The sequence below is a fragment of the Copadichromis virginalis genome, linkage group LG23 (assembly GCF_057382275.1).
Source record: "Copadichromis virginalis isolate Kocher_CV1m ecotype Utaka linkage group LG23, C_Virginalis_male_GT1.1, whole genome shotgun sequence".
Lineage (NCBI taxonomy): Eukaryota > Metazoa > Chordata > Actinopteri > Cichliformes > Cichlidae > Copadichromis > Copadichromis virginalis.
Window position 1 is genome coordinate 15916979 of NC_140639.1, and position 23668 is coordinate 15940646.

Consider the following 23668-nt stretch of genomic DNA (forward strand, 5'->3'; position numbering starts at 1 on the left):
AATGTGTATTAATGATTAATTTAATCAGTCAAATGTATTTAAAGGTGAAGCGTTTGACTTGATTTCTAAAGGATTGTTCTGCTCGACGAGGAGGAAAAACAGACTAAAGTGACTGAGCTGGAGCATTGGAGTGGCTTTTCTTTTTTATTCAGTGCAGATGTGACAGTTGCCTTACATCAGCAGGTCTTGGGTTTGAATCTAGCTTGGACGTTGCTGTGTTGAGTTTGCATGTTGTCCCTGTGCCTGCATGTGCTCTGTCTTCGGCTTCTTCCCACTCTCCAAAGATATGCTTGTTACGCTAATTTGTGATTTTTCTAAATTGACCATAGATGTGTATGTGAGAGCATTTCTGTCTTAAGTCCAATTACGGCTCCCATGACTCTGAATTAGATAAATAATGGAGTAAATGGACTGATGTGTGACATGTGTGTCATGTCAATTCAGAACAATGTGAGGGCTTGATGATCAGGATGAGTGCACCAAGTGCCCTCTGAATGCCAGGTAAAGAAGCTTGTAGCTGTGAAAGAAATCACTTGCTGTCTCTCATGTCTCCATTCAGAGTGAAGAAGTGAAGAGGATAGATAGTAACAGCATTTAAATCAACTCAAGATGTAGAGTGGGACTGCAGTCCTTCCATTTTTTTTCAAGTCATGGAGATTTTTATAAGGGATCATCAGTGTGACAGAATGAACCAACATTTTAGTCATGGCTCATACAGATCTGCTGAAATTTGAAGAGACAAAAAAAAGTGAGACAAAAGGCAGGTTCAAATATAACACATAGTAAAACAAGAGACCACTGGGAAGCAATGACGTAACAGTGACAATTTTGTATGGTATGTTATGCCTAAAATCATCAGTTTTGTGGATTGTCAAGAAAAGAAAAGGTGACAGAGGTCATTGGAGATATGCCCAGACTGGTTGGAGCTGACAGAAAGGTAAGTTCACTTTACAAAAGTGCTGAACAGAAAAGGTTCTCCACATGCAAAATCCATCCAGTCTTGTGAAGCATGGGCTTAAAAAACAAAAGACTATGTCAGCCACAAACAGAAGCCTGAGTCTGCAGTGGGCAGAGGCTAAATAAAAATGGACTTTTAAAGACTGCTGCAGATAGTAGGCTTGACAACACAGACAACAGCATCAATCCATGGACCCGCCCGGGGTCAACAATCCAGGCCGCTGATTGTGATGTGGGGAATTTTTTTTTTCTGCACACTTTGACGTCCCTTAATTGCAATTAATCATGGTTTGAAGGGCACAGTCTCAGTGTTGTTGTAACCATGTGCATCCTATTATGACCACAGTTTACCAGCTCATAATGGCTGCTTCCAGCTGGGTAACACACAAGTCAGCACTTCAGTTTTAAAATCTTAAATGTTCGATACAATTTTGCATTATTAAAGGTGACTTTTATAATGATATCAATTTTAATAGCAGGAAATAAACTAGATGGATAATTATTTTATTTTTCTCTTTTTTTCCACATTTTTCAAGTAACCTATATTTGACAGCAGCATAATAAAACTGGAAATTCCATTTTTATTAAACCACCATAATATTTGTAGGGGCCCCCATATCTGCACGCCTATAAACAAAATTCTGGAGGCGCCCCTGTGACCTTGGTCTCTTTAGCACTTTTACAGAAGAGTTTTGGTATCGTAGCGCTATCGTGCTTTACTTTCATGTTAAAATGATTAAACGATAGATTTAATTTGATGTAAAACGCTTTCACACGGCATTTCCAGACCAGGAAAGCCGTAAGAAGGAGATTGGTCATGATTGCCACATTAATGCATTGTTTCCAATTCACCTAGCCCACCACTGTGCTTATGGTCGCAAGATGACAAGAGACATGCATCTGGCACGTGCTTGGCGCACTTGATTGTCACCTGTGCCATGAGGGCAGAGCCCTCAGCTTTGAATTGTCTTTATATGTGGTCAACAGCTGCCTGCTTCCTGAATGCATACTGCAACTTAATTAGGTAAATCTTTCCAAATGTATCATTTAGGTAATGTAGTTGATCATTAACATAGATTAGTTAAAGATATCGGGGATCGGATTATACGAATGTACTGTGTACCATGACGACAGGGTGGGGGAGATAGAGAGGGAGTGTGAGTGCGGTACAGCTTCTGGATCACACTGTTTGACGGTGATGAGAAGTTGCGGCAGTGGGAAATGGACGGAATGAAACCGGGTTTTAATCACCGCGCATCTGGCTCTCCGAGTGCGCGCAGTTTACGTCTGACATGAGTTCGGACTGCGAGAGTTACTACACCGAAGAAAACGTGCTCGTGGAGAACTTCACGTGTCCGAAAGCGGACGGTGACACCACGGCACTCTACTGCTGCGGGTTCAGTGACTTGAAGTACTGCTGCGCTGACCCCAACAGCTTTTTCCCTTACGAATATGGATACATGTGGTGGCTGAGGTAAGAGCATGTAAACTCTTAAATCACTGATGAGTGTTTCATAGAATTTTCCGATTTATAGATGGTACATGACATTGATGTAAATCAACATGTATCAGGCAATCTCCAGAGCGCAGTGAGAGCAGGAAGCATGCGATGCCAGTTTTCTGGCATCTCTTGGATTAAACAGAACCGCAGAGGGAAATATAAGGTAAACGCGTGGATGGGTTGTAAAGCGCAGAATCATTTAGTGTTCCTATTAGTGCTTTGTATTTAAGAGCCAACTTGCTGATGACATTTTGCGTCTCGTGTCTGTTTAACTCCAATCATGGTAATTGGCTGTTATAATGAGAGACTATAGACTAGAGGGAGTTTTGAGACAGAGAACACGGGTAACCTTTAGAACAATTTAATAGCGCAGAGACGAATTTCAATGAATCTGAAGTTTTAACTGCAATACGGTGCAGAGGAAATTATGAAGGTGTACCACAAACAAGCAAGCAAATGATGGAAGATAAATTAATGACTTATGCACTGCTCTCAGGCATGCACGCGCATACTGTAATTAATCATTTAAAGTAAATAAATTGAAACTGAAATCAGAAACACGGAAATAAAAATATAAGAAAAAAAAGTGTAAATGTTCAAATCTGATGTAACTTCTAAAACAGTAAATTAGAACTGTTGAGTTTGTTTGTTTGTTTGTTTGTTTGTTTTGTTTTTTGTGCTCAGGGGCCCCTCTATGCTTGATGTTCAAGAGATATGGTTAAACCAAAATTTGCCCCCAGGGTTATTATACATAATTGGATCATTTCTGCAATTTGTGTTATGACTCATAAGCCACAACATAAAATGGATGCTGACCCCGGAGGAAAACAGGGGCTTTGTGTCAACTGCAACCAAGAGAGCATGACTGGCATGGCATGGTGGCCATATTAAGTTGCCATAGGCAATTCAAGTTGTGGACAATTGTCAATTAAGCCCAAGCACCTAGACACTCTTGCAATGCCAGTAGGGATGTAGAGGGGCCATATTGTCATGTTTCAGTTTTCCTATTTTGGGTATTTAAGATTTGTGATTATGTTCTTATTTTGTTCTCAAAATTAATGTAACATATTTCATAGCCCATTATTTTTCTATTTCCTTTTTTAAAATATTTGACAGTAAAATATTACATTATCCTCCATTGTTCAACAGTGGGGAGATTCACATACCTAAACCTTGGAAAAGAACATCATCAAAAGAGAGTGCAACATCACCTGTTCCGCACAAAAATCTCAGTAGCTGTGTATGTGTAAAATCTATCCATGCTTTCATGTCTGTGAGAGTTAAGGTCAGTGAAACTAGCCAACAGCGGACACCATATGGCTACTCTGCATCATTATATGTCATTATATGTAATAAGAATTTCAGTGAAACACTGGTGCTTTAACACTTTTAAGCCACAGAGTATGCATTCATATCATCATGCAGGAAACAGAGAGCATAACTCGCATACTCTGCTGCTCAGGTGCAAAAATCGAATGTTTAGGACATCTTGTTCCTTCATATGAGAATGTAGTAAATGTTCTTGTAGTCTTTAGTGTGGGGGAGAGAACAGAGAATAATAATCAGGCTTCTATTCTGTGATTTTTTTTTTTTTTTTTTTACTTCAAGTACATTCTGTACTCTGGATTCTCAGACAGTAAAGTAAAATGTTAATTAGGAAAGATGGTGGTTTTCATCAGTTCTCACATTCTGCCTGCATACACTGCATATATACATATACTGGCATTTTCATGATGCTGCAATTAATTATGTAATGTGTTAATTAACTATAAATGTTCTGCATAAACAGTGTTTCCAACTGAGAGGCACCTTTTCAGGTTTCGAGGGGCACATCCAAAGGTGTTTTTTAAAGACGTGTTTCAGTTGAAAAAGAAAAGTTTTGAGAAGAGGTGTCAAACGTAAAGGCCTGGGGGCCAGAAAAAGCCTGGGCAAGATGCCTGCTGGACATCTTTGGAAAACGTGAAGGAGGGCATACATTTTTAACAATATTTTCATAAATTTTACAGCTTGTTCTGCTGACAAACACTTTCCATTTATACACACCAACAGTAATAAAGTAATAGATTAACAATTAACAAAAAACAATAGACATTGTTTACAGTGTATTCAAATGGAAACAAATAAATAAATAAAATATATAAATATTTACATAAATCATTTGCTTCAATAAATGAACTACCAGAACCTTTTCTCTACACATTGATTTCAGTTGAAGCCCAAAGAGTTGCACAGACAGATTAATTTTATCAACTAAAACAGCATTTCTTTATCATACAGTTGACACTGCACTTCTGTTGACTTCTTTTTCTTATATTGCGATGTCTCAGAGATTAAAGTGCAGTTAAACCTCCGTACACCGAGAGAAAGGGGAGTTTCCCTTTGATCTTAAGTCCAGCCCACCTAAGATCAAAGTGAGCTGTATGTGGGCCACTGTGCAAAAAGAGTTTGACATCCTTGCGTTAGAGGCAGCTCTTTTTTAAAAAAAATTATTATTTCTATTTGACTCTGCATCAAAACCGGGTTTAACATGTGGATTTTGCATTAATACATTTTACATTAACATGGAAAATGCATCTCCCAAATATTAAATAAAATGTCACTGCCACCTTCCAGTGGTGATTTGCTGCTAGAGCCTGGTGGGTGGGCAACACGTGCAATCCCACACATTTTGTGAGTTCCTGCTACGCCATTAACTAACATAAATAAAAACAAACTTAAAGGGGACATATGATGCTAATTTTCAACTCCACATTTTCCTTCTTGCACTCTTGGGTTTGATGCTGCCTTTCCGTTCGACGTTTGTCTGCAATGAGCCATTTTAGCTCCTCCCCCCTTTAAGGCCTTACTCTGACTGGCTGCTACTAATAAACAGACAGTTTGGACAAAAGGTGGGTGAGGCTTCTATGGATCGGCAGAGGTAAACATTAGAATCTTTCAGTTAATTATTTAATGCTCACTGACACGCTCTGCAGGGGTGGGGGCGGGGGGTAAGCCACAGAAGGTCATTGCTGAAAAGGCTAGCTGTTTGTGGAGTGCTGTATTGAAACACATTAATGGAACGTTGGTAGGAAAATGTACAAAAGCTACAGGAAAGACCGCAGCCTTGAGAATTGTCAAGAAAAATCTATTCAAGAATTTGGGCAGGCTGATTAAATTTGGAAATCCTAGAGTCTGGAGGAAAAGGCACTGAATCTAAGCTGTTTGAAGTCCAGTGTGACATTTCCAGCCATTGCTGACCATGTTATTACTGTGCTTGTGCATGGCCAGCCAAGTAGCAGGACCTGAACCCTTTCGATTCTGTCATGGTCCTGAGTCTGAGGACTCAGTGTTTTGTGTTCCTTATGCTTTTGTTCATTCAGAGTGTGTATTCTGTTGTGATTTTGCCATTTGTTAGGTTTCTGTTCTTTGCCTGCCTGCTTCCACTTCTCTGTGTTCCCTCTGTCTGTCCATGGTGTTATTGTGTCTGCTCATGAGTCTGCCTGTCAAGTTCAGTGTCCGGTCTGGTTCTCTGTGTCTGTTAGTTTCCTGTTTTATTCTGAAAGTTCTTGTCTCATGTCAGTGTGTTCAGTTTTACCTCTCCCCTGTCTCGTTAGCCTTATTGCTCCCAGCTGTGTCTCCCTCCTGTGGCCCATTCCCTGATTACTCCCCGTGTATTTAAGCCCTGTGTTTTCCTGTGCTCTCTGTCGCGTCGTCTGGTTAACTCCATGTCAGTCTGCATTATTCTGTTACCTGGTATTCATTCTGCGTCTCTCTGCCATCTCTCTTTGTGCATTTCGCTCCTCCTCCCGTGAGTGTCTGGTTTAAGTTTTGTTCTTTAGTTTTCCCAGTTTAGGTTTGTTTACTCCCCGCTCTGCTCTTCCTGTTTTGTCACTTTATCACCTCTGCAAATAAATTTTCACTCGCACCCCAGCCGGTACCTGCATCTTGGATCCTTTTCTCAATTCACCACACGACTGCTGTGCAGCCGTGACAGATTCTCTGTGGGGTATTGTTAAAAGGAAGATGAAAAACACCTGACTCATAAATGTAGACGAGCTGAAGGCTGGTACCTTATCAATTTAACCTGAGGTTCAGTAACACCTCAGAACTGCCACAAATAATTTGTGAAAAAGAAGCCCAAGCGAAGTATTGCCTGTATAAATGCATATACATTTCTGATGTTGGACATTTTGGTCTTATGATCTTAAGGAATTATTCTCATAATTTAAGACATTGTATTTCTGATTTTCATGAGCTATAAGGTCATATTTTCCATCAAAGTCAACGCCTCACGGCAGTTTTTACTGCAGAAACTTTAATTGTGAGGTCCAGACCTCAGTAACCTCATAACTGGTTTTAACCAGGGGCGACCGTGGCTCAGGGGGTTGGGACGCGCATCCTTAACCGGAAGGTCGCCGGTTGGATCCCTGGGCTCTGTGTCCTGGTCGTTGTGTTCTTGGGCAAGACACTTTACCCTACCGCCTACTGGTGTGAGGCGCAATATGGCAGCCTCACTTCTGTCAGTCTGCCCCAGGGCAGCTGTGGCTACAACTGTAGCTCGCCTCCACCAGTGTGTGAGAGTGAATGAATAGTGGCATTGTAAAGCGCTTTGGGTGCCTTAAAAACTGCTATAGAAATCCAATCCATTATTATTAACCATGGTACTGATATTAACAGTGCTGTGAGGTTAAGTTTGAGATTCAGAGTCACTGCTTTATAGCGTGCATAAGCAGAGGCTACATGTATTCTGAATTAGTGAATTTTATTGCATTTGCTGTTTCTCAGAATTAGTCCTTTTTTCACTCTGCTTGTGTCTCATAGGTTTAATGCAATAGGTTTAATAATAGGTTCAATAAGTCCTTAACAGAATGCATTAAGAAGAAGGCCAAAAAAATAAAGGAAAATCACTCCATTCACTAAGAAAAACATCCTGTACTACTGGAAGTAGAGCACAAATAGAAAAGACAAAAGGGACAACATTGATTTACTTAAGGAGCATTGAAAAAAATTATGGGATATGTCAGTAGTGTAAGAGTTATGAACCATAGCGTTGAAGCCAAATGATTCATTCATGCTACCTGAAGTCCACTGGAGTGCAAGATAAGAAGTCTAAAAATGTAAAACTCAGTCATGACATGGGGAGGCTATTATTGGTTTTTCTTTTCTTTTTTTTCTTTTTTTTTGCCTGTCCCGTTTGGCTCTTTTGCCATCAGAATTGTTGTCTAAAGGCAAAGAAAGATGCCCAACAGATTTACTTTACCAAACTGACCATCCCAGCCTTGCCGTAATGGTCCATTTGATTCACCTTTTATTGTTTATTTTATTTTCACTTGCTGAATACGGGACAGACTTGACTGGGGGAAAGAAGGGGAGAAAGAAAGAGGGAAAGAGAAACAGCTGAGAAGAGGGACGGGGGAGAAGGGCAAAAGACAAAAACCAACAGAATGAGCAGGAAAAAAAAAAGAAATAAAAAATGCATATATCAATCACCTGGATCACCTGTTGAGAAAGAAAAAAGAAAATAAGCAGAAGAGAACAAGAGTAATAGAATAGACATCATCACAATGATATATGGGAATATGACAGTAAATACTAAATATTAAACATTATTGTGCAGCACATAAGATCAACAGAACACAGTGTGCTTTGAGGTAGGAGCCAAAAAGGGTGTAGTTTGTGGGTGTGATCACCCGTGTGTACACCTGTGAGCATGGACGCGCTTGTTTTTTGTTTTTTTAAAAGGTTCCTTCATGTAATGATCTGCTAGAGGGTGTGGGGGGGGCCACAGCCCCGTCCTCCAGGGCATGAAGCAGGTATGGAGGAGATCAAAACTCCAGACATCCAGAGGCCCCCAGAACACAAGAGACCAAGGAAGACCAACAGAGGGGCAGCCGCGCCACTGTCCCGGAAAGATCTGAGGAGAGTCCCAGATGAGGGCTCACTCAGCAGCCGCGGAGCAGAAGCCAGGGGGAGTTGCAGTTACGCGCCCGTGAGCTCCGCCGGCAGCCAGCCGCGCCTGAGTGACCGAGCCCCAAGCCGAGTGGCCGGGGGCACCCCACCTCCGAAGTGGCCCGAGCGAGCCCCAGGCTCCAGGCCCCGATAAGCGGCCGCCAAGGAGTGAGCCGGTGTGTACCTGGACGCCCATCCCCGGACACAAAGAACCACCAACGCACCGATGTCTGAGGGGGTCCGCCACTGGCAGGGGAAGTGGTGGTGGGGGGAGATAGGCCTCCAAACCTTGGAGGGCCTGAGATGTCCCCAGAGAGGTGGCGCCTGACACCCAACCTGACATATAGACACAGACATACAGACACACACATATACAAACATCCATTCCCACCCTCATGCTCTCATATGCACTTACTCCACACTCAACCAACGTGGAGACAGACATAAAGAGACGTTGTACACACGATCACACTCCCCAAGCGTACTCTACAAACCGGGTCTAGGTACCCTTGCCCCTGGAGGGGGGAACTGCACCCAGACCCAGGTGGTGTTACCCTTTTCCCTGCGGTGGGGGGAGGCAGACCGCCCCGACTCCGCAGCAGCAGGGAGGCCCCACACTCCAGACCGCAGTTGGACGGCCAACTCCTCCTTCTAGCCCCCCCGCTCCAGCAGGCCGCAGAGAACGGGGGTGAGAGAAGACTCCAAACCTCCCTCCACCCGCTCATTGTAGTGTTGATGCATGTGTGTTCTAAGGTGCAATTAAAACCCAGGAGGGCATGGAGCTACCTGCCAGAGAGCAGCAGGTAAGCGCATAGTCCCTCCTGCTAGCCCTCAATGTCTACGTGTATTTAACATTGAGAGGTGGGCAACGACGCCAGGGGTGAGGTTGTACACCCTGATGGTCTTTTGGAATCCGTGTATCGTGCCCACCCCCAAGATCCTATATGTATGCGTAATGAGAGTGTGAGTAATGTGAATGTCTAAGTTGTGGGATAAAATTGAGGCAGAGGCAGCCAGAAGGGGACAGAGGGGGGGGGTAGCCTCCTCTGCACCCTGGTGACATACCCCTACTCCAAGGTCCTGCATGTGTGGGTGGTTCTGGTGGAGCGGGAAGAGGGAGGCAGATGGAGATGGGGAGGGAAGGAAGGGAGGGGCAAGTGACCCCTCCCTGGGGCCAGCTCCCCCGCTGACCCCAGTAGGCACCCCCATACTCCGCGACCCGCCAGGGAAAGGGGGCCCAGGCCCATCCAGACCGGGGCCCAGTGCAGCAGCGCCTCCCGGCCCCACAGAGCCCGGGACAGTCCACCCATCCCCACCACAGAGAAAACTGCACCCACCCCACCATCCACTCATCTTCCAGACTACATAAGACAATAAACACCCAGGCTGAGATCTTCCTCCACCTCTCCTGTATCTCCCCCTCCTGCAGAGAGAGCTCCTGAAGAGAGGAAAGCTCCTGCAAGATGTGACAACCTCCCTCACCAGTTGAAGAGCCCCTCAGGTGGCTCGACACACCGGCGACACCCTGCGCCAGGGCTGGGCCCCCATGCACCCACCTGCCCACAACCCCGGCAACACACCAACCAGGACCCAAGCCCCCGAGGCCCGGCCAGGGCCCCAGCCCAGAGACGGAGCGCCCCCAGAACCTCACGCCCATCCCGGACCCACCCAGGGGCAGCCAGGCTACCAGGTCAGTAACCCACGTCCGTCAGCACAGACCCTCCCCTAGCCCCGCTGCACGCAGCCACGAGGAAACCGTCACCTGAGAGCCAACAGAGCCCCTAATTGGACATCACCGCTACCCCGGGTTGAGCCCCCCAAGAAAGATGCCTCCGGGGAACCCCCCGACGCCCTAAGCCTGTCCCTACCCCCACACCAATCACAACAGTGAAGGCGGGACCAAACTATGACCCCCCACCCCCACTAGGTGATGGAGCTGATCAAAGGAGCCCAGAGCAATTGATCTGATGTGGTGGCAGAGGCTGTATCAAGACTAATGTAATCTAATAGATAATTTCTATATTGGTTAGAATTAAGATTATTTTTATTTTTCCAGTTCATGAGGACAGTTTTCTTGGCTGTGCATAGGGCAGTGAAAACCATATGGGCTATATTCTTTTCTGAAGTGACATTATCTAAGCTGCCCAACAAACACTATTCTATTCAGGTATGTTTCTATGGCATTGGCAATTGTTTGGGAACATTGTCACACTGAAAAACAAGCCATTAGCAGTTAGATGCTCTCCAGATATTTTGATGCATGCTTAATCATCCAGGTAAGTAAATCCCAAACAACTGCCGAGGCTAATATCGGTTTTTCTATTCAGGTATGTTTCTATGGCTTTGGCAGTTGTTTGGGACCATTGTCACACTGAAAAACAAGCCATTAGCAGTTAGATGCTCTCCAGATATTTTGATGCATGCTCAATCATCCAGGTAGTAATGTAACGTTTTCAATGGGAGAAACATCCAAGTGACTTCTTCAGTCTCGGCTGACTGCAGGTTTCCCCAATCTTATAAACAGTCCAAACTGTACTGTTGAAAACATTACATTCAGATGAACAGAATCAACCATATGCTTTCCAGATAGTTTTGTATTGTGGATTTAAATCTAACAATTCTTTTCTGCATTCATAATTACATACATTTTTAAAACAATTTGCAAATATTCAAAACTGCCAAATTCTGAACCCACAGTTTGACACTTAACAAAACCGTAGCATACGTAGCATCAGTGCCTAATAATGATCTGCTGCCAGGTTGGTATGAGAACTGAATGAGCTGAAAATGAGGCTGAGGAGTCTGCAGTGGTCCAAACTCAAATTTCTGACCTACATGAGACTCCATCCAGGTGCTTAAAGCAAAACGCCTGTATCCATATTTGTGCGAAAGTAAAATAGCAGGTGTTCAAAATGCGATGAAAAGAAGCAGGGATGATTGTGAAGGTGTACCCAAAATGATTACTTATTTTTCTTAACTCTCTATCAATAATGCACAATTGGAACAAAGAAGAAAATATAAAAAAGAACAGACAGTGCTAAATTTCAAGCAGTGACTCTTGATAAGGTGTACACATACCAGACAAGCAGACATTTCCCCATCACATTAGCCTCCATATTGATCTCTTAAAGAAATTAATGATTTGTACTTTGTTGTAGGGGAGCTCCTAGTAAATGATCCTTGCCCTCCTCTACATCTCAGCTTACTCAGTGTGCCAAGCGACATTAGTTTAAGAGTTTGCATTTTGTTTAACTTTCCTCTCATATGAGCACAATGGCAAAATTTGTAACCAGGACTGGCCAACAAAATAAGTAGTCTGGTAGTTTGTGTGAACTGGGTAACCATGGATGAGCCAAAATTGACAGCCTGATGTTGTTCATCCTGTACATTTCTAGCCATCAGCAATATTGTTACCTCTCTGAGCTACAGTAACCAGGAAGTGTTTTTCTGGTGTGTCTTTGTTCTGTGTCTTCTAGTCTCGGAGCCCTCATGGGTCTCTCAATAGCAGCTGTGGTTCTTCTCGCCTTCATCATCACTCTGTGTGTCCTCTGCTATCTGTTCATCACCACCAAACCCAGAGGTCTGGACAATGGACTGCCGCTGCGAGCACCAGGTACAGAGTTAAACTTTCTGCTAACATATCAATAAAATACACAGAGTTAAGTAGAACTGGGCCTCTGACAAAGTCAGAGCCAAAGGTTCTGAAATACGTCAATTGGTATCTTCTCTATTTATTATTAAAATAATGCTAATTTCTTGCCTTGCCTTGGTTTATGGCCAGTCTTTTTGTTTTATTATAGACATTATTAATGTACTTGATGAGCAAGAAAAAATCCCAAAAGACTTCTGATGAATATATTCATAAGCACAAAAGTTATTACTACACAACCAATGAGAGATGCTTTGCTTTGGATCGTTTCTTGATCTGGAAACAAAACATTTTGCTTTTTTTCTTAATTACTGAAGCATTAAACTGTAGAATGCATCAGCCACAGAGTGTGGGTGGATGTTACAGTTGAATTTTCAAAAGTTTTATCTCAAATTTGTGACCTTTACAGTGTGCTACTCCAAAGAAGTATTTTGAATGAAAAACCAAGAACACGGCATTTAGGAATGCTAAAAGAACCTGATATGATTTCCTTTCAAAAAAAAAACTGGAAAACCTTCTTTGACAAGACAGCCGAACTTTGTTGCTGAGTGAGGAGGCAGCCTTGTACTAGATAAAAAATGTTTGCAGAAAATTACATTTGGTGGAGCTGTGTTTGAAATGTTTTAGAGCAGGTGTTTTGTAACCGCTATCTCCAATTCAGTTTTGATTTGGCTCAAGTTTGTGTTTGGGCAATTAGAAGTTTTCTGTCTGGATTTCTTTCCAAATGATTTTAAGTGTCAGTAAAATGGTTTCCATGTTGTGCCTCACAATTGTGGAGCTGTGACTGGACGACTCTGGGAGGGTTTGGGTGGATATTTTGAAAGATAAGTTAGAGCTTATTTTTTTTTATTCATGTGGGCTGTTTGAGAAATGGCCACAGTATAATTTTTAAGTCTTTTAAGTCTCACTGTGCACATTGTTTTGATTTTATGACTCACAGCTTTACCACGGTCACTCTCACTCCTGTCTTCAGCAATTGTTTTTGGAGAGCTTGTGCTGTCCTTAAGAGAGGTTCTGGTAAATCCATTTTTGTTATGCATGCAGGACCAGAAAACAGACAGTTAATTAATAATGACAATAATAATATGACCTGCTGTGACAAAACAAATTTCCCACGTGTGGGACTAATAAAGGTTATCTTATCTTATCTTATCTTATGACCTACATGTTCATCCCACTATTTATTAGACATAAAAACAAACTGAAAATAGAGTGAATAACAGACTTTATCGCCAAGACAGAAGTTAAGTTAAGTCAAGTTAGTTTTTTCTTCTGTTCACATGCTTTATTAGACTTGCATGTTTTTGTGATGACTCCAGCTCATGTAGCTGGTGTTGTTATTATAAATGTATTTGTTCAGCTTCAAGCCTTCCCTTCATATTCAGGAAATATGCAAAAAATCTTCTGACCAAACAATATATTGAAAAAAATTGGCATCATTCTGCTTCCAAGTTTGGAGAGATGTTAATCAGTGTCTGCTGTGAATTAAAATATGCTGCTTAAACCAGATATCCATAATCACACGAATCACACTCCTCCATGCTTCAGGGTGGAAAATACACATGCAGGTATCAGGTTTTCACTAATCTAATATCTCTTTCCTGTCTTCCTTGGTCTTAGCACTTCTTTTCTACTTCTTGATAGTTTTGCATCTGTGCTTTTTGTCACGATGAGTTGTGTGACTGTCAGTGGCTGGACCCACGTGCAGGACTCGGAGACAAAACATTAACTTAAACGACGGCTTTATTTGCTGGAGAGTCACCTTTGGACGATACATAAACAACAACTTAAACTAACTAGACAGGAGATGCTGAAGGAAGACGACCATGGATACACACACAACAAACGTGGAGGACGCAACAACTGGCAGGGAAAAACACAGGGCTTAAATACATACTGAGGTGATTAGGGAATGTGAAACAGGAGGAGAGCACAGCTGGGACTCATCAGACATGACAAGACAAGGGGAGGCAAAACTCAACACATTGACATAGTACACAGACTTTCAAAGTAAAACAGGAAATTGAACAGACGTGGACTAAACTAGGGGATACAGTGACAGAAATCAAACCCAAGAGAATCAAAACACATCATGAAAACAAAGATAACTAATACAAACAGAAAAACACTGAGTCCACAGACTCAGGACCGTGACACTTTTAGTTTCCTGAAATTTTCCAGATTAACTAATGTGCATGCACTTATGGACTGTTTTTGTTTAAAATATGTCACACTTTTTCTTAAAAACTTTGTTTCCTATGTGTTATTTCATAGTTTTTAATGTCTTTTGTTTTGTTCTACTCAAAATGAGTTGATATGTTCATCGTTGTTTCAACCCTGTTGTTGATTTGGCAGGTCTAAGATTCTTAGTTTGAACTTTTTGTGTGCATTATAGCAGTCCCTTTGAAGATTTAGATGTGTGCGTGTTCAGATATTAAAGCTACCTGTCTCAGGTCAGAAACTGAATCTGAACAAAGAACAATGGGGATGGAGTTCTGAATTTAAGAAAGAGACATGTTGTCATTCTAATAATTTGCTCCAAACAAAGCTTTAATTCCACAAGCAGACGCGAAGTGCACAAATTGTGTAACCCCTGTCTCCTGTGCCGTTCGGCTTTGCTCATGCATATAAATTATTAAATATCTTTAATGTTGTTTTCACTCGAGTTGCCTCATTAGATTTCTGCACAGGTCTTCACACACATCTACAACCTGCTCTTTCATTCACCCCGCTGTGGGGTTTGTTGCACCTGTTAGACACTGCTGTCATTATAATTGGTCGATGAAGTTTGGGGACATCGTGTGATTCCAATCTTCCACTTGAATGGAGGTCCAGTCTGCCAGAGTAATTGACAGCACTGGTGTGGGTGTGCAGGGCATTCAAAACGTATATCAGAAACTCTGTCCATCCGCTCACTTTACACAGGTGGCATTGCAGTCAGAAAAAGAAATATTTGCATTTTATAGTGATATCTGTAGAGGCCGTATAACCTAACTCAGTCGGAAAGCTCAATTTAAGGCTTAACGTTTCAAACAAGATTAACATTAAGGGGTGAGATGGGGGATTAAGATGTTCCCAATACTCTCTGGTAATTTATCATTAGCCAAGGTTGAAGTCCACAATGTATTAATTTTTTTAAGTCATGTGAAAACAGATTTCTTTCTTTATTTTCTGTAAATTTGTAACTTGAAGATGTCACACTATGTAAACTCTTTGAATTACTGTGGTTTAGTAACAGTGCAAAGAGATAAATAGTAACTTGTAACACATTTGTAAATGATCAAACTTCTAATTACAAATGCCACTGGGTTATCAAGAAACAGTCCACTGATCACAACTCACATAGTGTTAAAGTTGTCTGGCTGACTCAACAGGTTACTCCTGTGCCTGTGCTGAGCAGGGGAATATCTGAGACAAAATAATGTGCTGTTTATTTGCAGTTTATGCGTCATCAAGTGTTCAGTTAGCCATATTTTTCTGACATAGCTGTGAGAGTGATTGTGGACAGTGAAGTTGTTGCCAGTTTGGCACACTGCGTTAACACACAACGATCTCTACAGCAACTGGGTAGACCTGAGATGGCGTGGCCTCGCCTGCAGCCTGTCTGCTTGGACAAGCATTTCACTGCATGTTGTACTGCGAATTGTGTATGTAACAAATAAAATTTGAAGTTAGGATAACAAACATGTCTTTGGTTGGCTTTTCACATGCTGTGTCACATAAATAGCAAAGAAAACACATGAATTTGCAATATCCAACAAAAAAACTCCACTTCTGTGTAAAGTTTGAATGTTCTCCCTCCCATGTCGGGTAATCTGGCATGAATGCTGGGTTAATGGGTGATTCTAAAGACTGGTGATCTGTCCTGGGCATCTTGCTCTTTGTAGGCTCCAGCACCCTCATGACCCTAAATTGGATCACTTAGAAAACTGATGCTTAAATAAAGACTGTCTAAATGATCATGCATTTTGGTCATTCTTGTTGACAGCCAGTAGCCATGCAATATTATGGACAGTTACCTCATCATGCTGAAAGTGTGATCTTGTTTCCCTGGTGAACAGGTAGTCTCTGATTTCACTTTACAGATATCATCAGCGTTATCATAGTAAATGGTACTAAGTGGAACCACAAGCCTTATCATTTCTTCTCTTGTCCGTGAACTTCTTCTTCCAGGTTCTACATCTAGCCCACAAGCACCAGGGCCCAGTAACAGCAGTGTCCCACCTGGTCCCCAAGGCCTCAGGAAACATTTCCTGAGAGGCAGGCTGGACTGTGACAACCAACCCCCGGACCCTGACCGCCTTTTCCAACGTTGTTTCTTGGCTACGGTTACGTCTGTCAAAGTGGAGGGTCCTGCTTAGCCAGAGTTATTTCTTGGTGTTTCTTGGCCGCCTACCTGTCACCACTCCACTATAGTTTTCTGCATTACAACAATCCAGGCTGAGCTGAAGTTTGATCTCCACATAGTTACATTTTGTCATGTTTGATTCAACAGAACACAAATGCAAACATTTCTGTTTGAGCCCTGAGACAAATTTTTCCTGCTTTAGAAAAAGAACAAACTGAAAAGGTTTCAGCTGATTAAAAATGTAGCCAAAGATGCAAATGTGATTTTGATGGCGCAACCTTTTGCATGTATTACTTTTAGTTTGAAGAGTCACAACTATTATTTGTTGCACTGAAACCCAGAAGTTATTGTTCCACTTAATCAACAGAGACAGCAAAACCTCTGATTGGAAATCATTATTTTGCTGCCTGTCCCAAAAGGCTGCTTGGAGGAATACAACTAAACAGTACAATTACAGGCTGCTACTTTATGGATAGTTGAATATTTGTATGCTGGCAAATCACCAGCAGTGAGTATTCAAAAGAATATATTTACTGAAAAATGTTGATTGCACATTATTTAAAATCCACAGTTTGAAATGGCTTTAGATGGATGAGCTTACTTCTAAAAAATTTTTTTAAATGATAAGTAACCCCAACATGGACCTTGAGGGGAGAAAAAACAAACAAACTCATTGACTCATTCAAATAACGGGGGGTTTGGGGTGGGGGCGAGGGGCGCACTGAGTTTGCCCACATGCTGTGTGTTTGATTTATTTGAGCCATTTCTTCTCATTTAACACGGTGGCTCTAAACACAGTGAGCACAGGTGAAGAGACATTCAATAAAGAGAGGGTTGAACTCTGAGTTAAAATGAACCCGAAGCATCTCACTGCTACCGAATCCTGTCGGCCTTCTTTTTTTTACACATTTTAGACATTTTTTATTTGTAAGTCCTTTTAAGCATGTGACAGGTAACATTACTGGCTTTGTCAATCTCTTAAAATGGTTTTTGTCTTTCACACATGGGTTACTTTTATGCCAATTTCTCTCATGGAACATTGACACATAACACTCACGACCCCGGCTATGAGAGCTAAAGTACATGTGCAATTCTTGCCAAACAGTACGTTCAAAAAAACTGTTGCACTTTTGCCAGTCAGCATTGTGTTTGTTTACTGTAGTGAAGCGTAACCATTACAACCACCACACTTGTCACCCAGCATTGTCACTAAAGAATGGCTGGGTGCGTATATGTTTGTGCAGTGCAGCAGCAATGGCTAGCTGCTCCTGCCACTCCCAATCAGGCCTTCATAAAGACAGAGCTCTTTCAAAGAAAAAAAAATATAATTTTTATTGCAAATGAGAAATTCCGTTTTTTGTTTGGCCTTTTTCTCCTTTTTTGTTCAATGATAGTGGACCAAGTTTATTTAAAAATAGGACAAATCTAAGTGATAGGAAGTCCTAAATAAATGATAAAATAATGGCGACAAGAGAAAGAACCAAAGCGAGATGACAATGACTGAAGGAAACACACAGACTAAATGCACAAAAAGGAAAGTGACAATAAGACACAGGTGAAGTGAATCAAGACAGCTGAAAGAGACGCAAATAATTTGCACAAAGAAACAAAGAACAGAAAAAGAGAACTGCAGGACAGCAAAGCGAGGAAAAAATAAGATGTTGTAACAAAAACCAACAACCATGACAGATTAACATTTGTGATTTTAAAGGAAATGTCTACAAAACTCCAAGATCGATCACCAGTATCAGGTCAAATGTTCACTCTGGGGGCTACATTGGTTTGTTTTGTATGCATATATTTAGCGCTGTTTAACAAGCCAAACTAAAACAGTTGGTGATCATTATTCTTTCTTAGCAACTACACCTTAGCGTTGTCATTGTGAGCATGTTACAGTAGTATTAGCACCTGTCTCACAACAATGCTGTGCCTTAAATTCGGGCTCACAGAGCTGTTAGCATGGCTGCAGTCTCTTACTTTGTGTTGTACGAGAAACTATAGCCATCCATGCAGACCTGAAGTACTGGAGTATAAAGTAGGCACCATGCATGTGGTTGATACTGGCACTCCAGCTCGAATGGCAGCAGTTTGTCTCTGGAAACTGCCACTGCAGAGCAGAGCAGAGCAAGGGTGTGTTAAAACTGCATTTAAAGCAGTCCAACTGTACATTGTGCTTTGTTCAGCAACCACCAAATGAAAAGAAAGCTACAGATTTTGCTTTGTTTTTATGTGCCTTTTTGGTTTGCTGTTTTTATTTGTTTTCAATCCAAAACATTTGAATTATGTGATTTGACTTTGTAATTTCAGTGTTTTTGAGTCAGCTGTAGGAATGAAAACTAGGTCTGGCCACACTTTAATCCATCAGTGTTGTTGTGCTTTGCTGAGTGTGAAAAGAATCTGGAGGAATTTCAAACCCACTTGTATATCTCCCGTTCACATTATGGAACAGTTTGTGTTTACTTTGCAAAGAAAGAAAGAAAGAAAGAAAGAAAGAAAGAAAGAAAGAAAGAAAGAAAGAAAGAAAGAAAGAAAGAAAGAAAGAAAGAAAAATAAATCAGCTTTATGTTGTAGTTGTGGGTTTTCATGTTAATGCAACTGCTCAGTTTATTTAAATGATAGGTGTCAGGCTTATTAATGACCTACATGAATTACAATAAATCGTTCTTATTGTTGAAATGTACTTACAGAAAAATGTTTGGCAGCTCAAGTGCCTATTACTGATAAATAAGTTATTAAAGATTATGAAGCTATATGTGTGTGTTTGTGTGTGTGTGCATACTGTTTGTTGCCTTTATTACATAGCTTTGAACTTACTACGGTACACTTTTTTTTCAACATACTTTTTTTCAATGTTCATCGTGAATATTTTATAGTTTGACGCACCGGAGCTGCTGTTGGAGTTTCACTGGTAATTTACTCCCTATTATAGGATGTTTTTATGAGTCATTCATATCAAACCACATGTCAGAAGAGAGCCCCGCTCTTTACATTTGCAACAGCACCATCAAGACTCCAAATGTCTTTCCAGCAAACTCTTGGTCCTCTGCAATCCAAGCGCATAGTTTAGTAGTAGTTCATGGTTTCAAGTTATACCTAAATGTATGTGTATGAATATGAAATTTGTGCAAAACAGTTCAAATGTAGCCACAAATGTTTTTATTTTTAAAGCAGTCAAACTTGAGCCTCTTCATCCAGGCTTCAATGCAAAAGCCACACTACCATCTTCATCCTCTCTGTGTCTTACAAATACAACAATTTCGGCTCATTAGACCATTTTCACTGGTGTAGTGTTCACCTCATGGTGTCCCTTTTTTTTTATTTTTTATTTTTATTTTGCCTGATTGCCACAGTCTATTCCAGACAATTAATGTTGATGTGTCTGCTGCTTATCTGCTTATCGACTCTTACCTGGAGTAAATTTAATTGGTGATTTCTGAGGCTGGTAACTGAAATGAATTTATCCTCTTATCTACAGCAAAAACGGAAAAAGGGGAACATTCAGATCTTTCTTTCCTGTAGTGATGTGAGAGCCAGTTTTATCACACTGTTTGATGATTTTTGGAACTACTTTTAAAGAAACGTTCTTGAAATGGTTCAGACTTATTTACCTTTTGCTTACTTACCGTCTGATAGTAATCATGGTGCCATGAGTTTGGTGGTCTTACAAGACGGGCTATCATTTAGGCTAAATGAGGCACTTTTTCACGACCCACAACATCAATATATAAACATCTTATAGTTGAAATCCATTCTTGCGGGTTAGTTAAATAAGTGAAATTGAACAGGTGGTGAGCTAATCTGAGAGACCGGGACGATAGTAAAGAGCAGCAGCTCAAAGTAGTGAAAGCAAAAACTGAGTGAGCAGGTGTTACAAATCTTTTGAGTGGTGCCTCACTTAATGGTAATTTTTAGTTTATATGTTTTAATATAAGGCACAGCAGCTCGGTTTCATGCTTGTGCTTTGATCTTTTGGAGGCTTCCAGACAGTATGTGATGTTTAGTGGGGATGAAGGTTGAAAACTGTCATAAGTGTGCAGTGTAGTTTCACTAGTGGAATGAAAAGTGTTGCATGTGGAAGGTGATGCAGCCAAAGAACTGCAGTGAATTTCTTTTGAGATCACAATAATTAAAAGATGTTTCATTTTGAGGCTGTTTAAAAACACTCAGAAAATGAAGTATTTCATTTTGGGTACAACAGCTTGCCACTGAGGCAATACCCTCTAAGGTACTGCTGCTGTACACTTGACAGGTAGTGCTCATTTGTACTCTTGTAATTTGAAGCTACCGTACTGAGAGCAGTCTGAAGCCTAGTTGGTTAGGAACAGTATGTCAGATCCTTCACTCGGATACATAATTAGCACCAAATGTAGGGAGAGGAAGTAGGTGGCAGATCTGAAATGAGTCATAGTGTACTCTTGTTCCTGAGGTTTACTCCTGCAGGAAGCACTAGTTTGATCATTTACGCAGACTGCAAAACTACCAAGGGAAAAGGGTTCATATTCAAATTCATCTTCAATCTTATTTAAGTAATAGCATTAACCTGAAGTGTTCCATAAAAATGATCTTTCTGCTTATTTCTCGAACAGTGTAAAATTTCAGTCTGACGGGGAATTCAAATTCAATCCATCACTGGTTTCATTGTTTCGAAACAGATGAGCCAATCGTAGCGAATGATGACAACAAAATCTCAAGAAGTTGAAAGAGGCCTCTCCATGAAATTATATCGGTATTGGCAGTGTACAGAGACACGATTTGAACTCACAGCACTTTAAATTTCCAGCCACACGCAGATGGTTAAGTAATACAATGATGATGAAAATAAACAATGAAATGTGAAATTCTGCTTAAGCAAAAAGAAAGTTGGAAAGGAAGCAATAACGCAGGACTGAGGAGCTGCTGTATCAGATATAGAACACTGATTCATAAAGACAGTATGGTGTGTGTAGGACTGAATGAACTTATAGTGCCATGGTGTAATTTGTAAATGACTTGTGGCAGGTCAGCACACTGGATGGATGGATGTGTGGGATGGCACTGCTCTCTCTGGCATAGCACTTATCCAATAAGTGGATCTAATGAATTTAAGGAGAGGCGTGAGTCATTTCAATAAATGTTCTCCTAGTAACACCACAATGAAACAAACAAAGGAAGAGATGGGGAGACTATTTTTGTGTTCTGACCAGACAGTCAGTACTGCTCTTTTTCAGTCCTTTCCAGTGCTATAGGTATCCCATCATTACAAAGACTTTGCAACAGCAAGTTCTGTTTTGTCCTGACGGCCATTCTTTGATTGAGGTTATAAAATGTGTGGCCTTTTAGACGTAAGTAGTGACTTTGCTAACTGATTTAACACATAGAAGGACATGTGTAGGCAGAATTACAGGATGGAAAAAGTCTTCCACCTGTGTGCTGCATCAGTTTTGTGTGTTCTCAGTCTGCTTATGCAACGGGATTCAACTAATCTAAGTACTGAGAACAGCTCAACTGTAGAGCAGGGGTAATATCAATCACAGGGACTGATGTGAGTTTATCAGTAGCATTACTTGCTTTTAATTACTGTGGTTCTGTCAGCCTGAAACTCAGCTCAGCTCAATGAACTGCTGAGTGGGAACAAGATTTAGAAAAATCTCTACATTGTGATAAGAGAGAAACTCAAGCCGTAGAAGTCCAGCTACTGACTTTGCGCCTTGAACACTGGCATCCCGAAACTGGTGTTTGATCTCTCAAGAATTACCTATGCTGAGTACTCACCTCTTTACACGCCACACATGAACTACGTTGGTCTTAGATTAAGTAAAAAGTGAGGGAAAAGTTATCATAATCATAGAGGCAGATAGAGCCACATTAATAAGAAAGACACTGCTGAAATAAACTGGAAGATTTCACAGCTGAGTCAAGCATTGTTACAGACCTAGGGACAACCTCCACCTTCAAGACACCAGCACTCCGCAAACGTTGGCCTGTCTAAGCCACACTTGCAAAAACTGGTTAGAAATCGTTTAAGGACCGAAGAACAAGAGGTGTTGACCTTACCTGAGCTCAATAGCAAATTATGTGGCGACATTCAACTGCAATCCCAGCAGTTCACTTCAGTGCTATGTCACATAATTCCCTTCTAAACAGCTGGCAATTATAGGCTCATATAGGGTGTGATATTTTTAACTCTTTAGCCTACAATGCTGTTATGCTGTATCAGCAACCCACTTTACCCCAGATCCTCCTTTTAATGTATGTACTCACTTCACTAAGGTCAAATCTGTCATCACTCCTGCCTGATTTGCTCTGTTGTCTTGCTTCTATGAGCATACAAAAATAGACTCTATTATCCAGAAACAGCTGTGCTCTCTGTAAGTCTCTGAATAAACCATTTCCAAATATAGATCACTGCAGATCAGATATAAAATATAGTCTTTTGAGTGCAGAAGTGCTGACTGAAATCAAATTGATTTCATGTATATTGTGGATTCTTTTGGCACTGTAACAATATCTCGTCTCCTTTGTTGTCTAGCACTATCATCAGGTCAGAAATTCAATTTGTCCAGTGATTTTGTTTATGACAAAATACCTGCAAAACAAATGACATTCCCATTTGTCTAATCTGTATGTTATCATGCTAGATTCACTGCTGGGACTATGCCCAGTCTCACAGAGCTGCTAGTGTGAATGAAAACCATTTCTTTCTTTCTTTCTTTCTTTCTTTCTTTCTTTCTTTCTTTCTTTCTTTCTTTCTTTCTTTCTAGATCGCAGGCTTGATTTGAGCGTCCTCACGGGAAACAAAATGTCCTGAAGGGGATTCTATCTTGTCATTAAAGAATCAGCAGCCTGATACAATAACAGGTGATTTCTTAGCACACAGGCTGATAATAAATAATGTTGACTGGGCACATGCAGAGCTAGCCTGGCACAAGGACATGAAAAAACAACAAACTCAATAATACAGAACAGCTCCAAGGCCGTGGCCATTGGTGACTCCAGCCCTGTGTGGGAACTAGAAACAGCATTTCCTGTCAGCTGTCTGACTTTTATGCTGCCGCAATCTGACACAGGGCGGGAAAAAGTGAAAAAGACAGACTGTGTTTATCTCCGGGATGTGAGAAGCCAGAAGAAGGCAAAAAAAAAAAAAAAAAAAAAAAATGAAAAACCTGGAACATCTTAGTGTCATCTGCACTGAACCTCTGCAGGCAGCCAGATGCAGGTACTTCATATATTGATCTGTTTGTTTAGTTTATTTGCACAATTCAGCAGCATCTGTGAAGCTATTCCGAAATATCCATAGAAAAATGCG

At 41.2% G+C, this 23668-nt stretch overlaps 1 protein-coding gene across 1 annotated transcript; it reads left to right on the forward strand.

Annotated features, from left to right (window-relative positions):
* Positions 1 to 2114: 2114 nt before the first annotated feature.
* Positions 2115 to 19127, forward strand: LOC146680531 (protein shisa-like-2A). Its single transcript, XM_085449233.1, has 3 exons — positions 2115 to 2431; positions 11863 to 11999; positions 16209 to 19127. Exons 1-3 carry the CDS (start codon positions 2250 to 2252, stop codon positions 16394 to 16396), a joined length of 507 nt encoding a protein of 168 aa, XP_085305359.1. The 5' UTR covers positions 2115 to 2249; the 3' UTR covers positions 16397 to 19127.
* Positions 19128 to 23668: the final 4541 nt, after the last annotated feature.

Coding starts and splice junctions, on each gene's coding strand:
- LOC146680531 (XM_085449233.1), top strand. CDS start 2,250: ATGAGTTCGGACTGCGAGAGTTACTACACCGAAGAAAACGTGCTCGTG. Junction 2,432..11,862: donor GGATACATGTGGTGGCTGAG/GTAAGAGCATGT, acceptor TGTGTCTTCTAG/TCTCGGAGCCCTCATGGGTC. Junction 12,000..16,208: donor ACTGCCGCTGCGAGCACCAG/GTACAGAGTTAA, acceptor TTCTTCTTCCAG/GTTCTACATCTAGCCCACAA.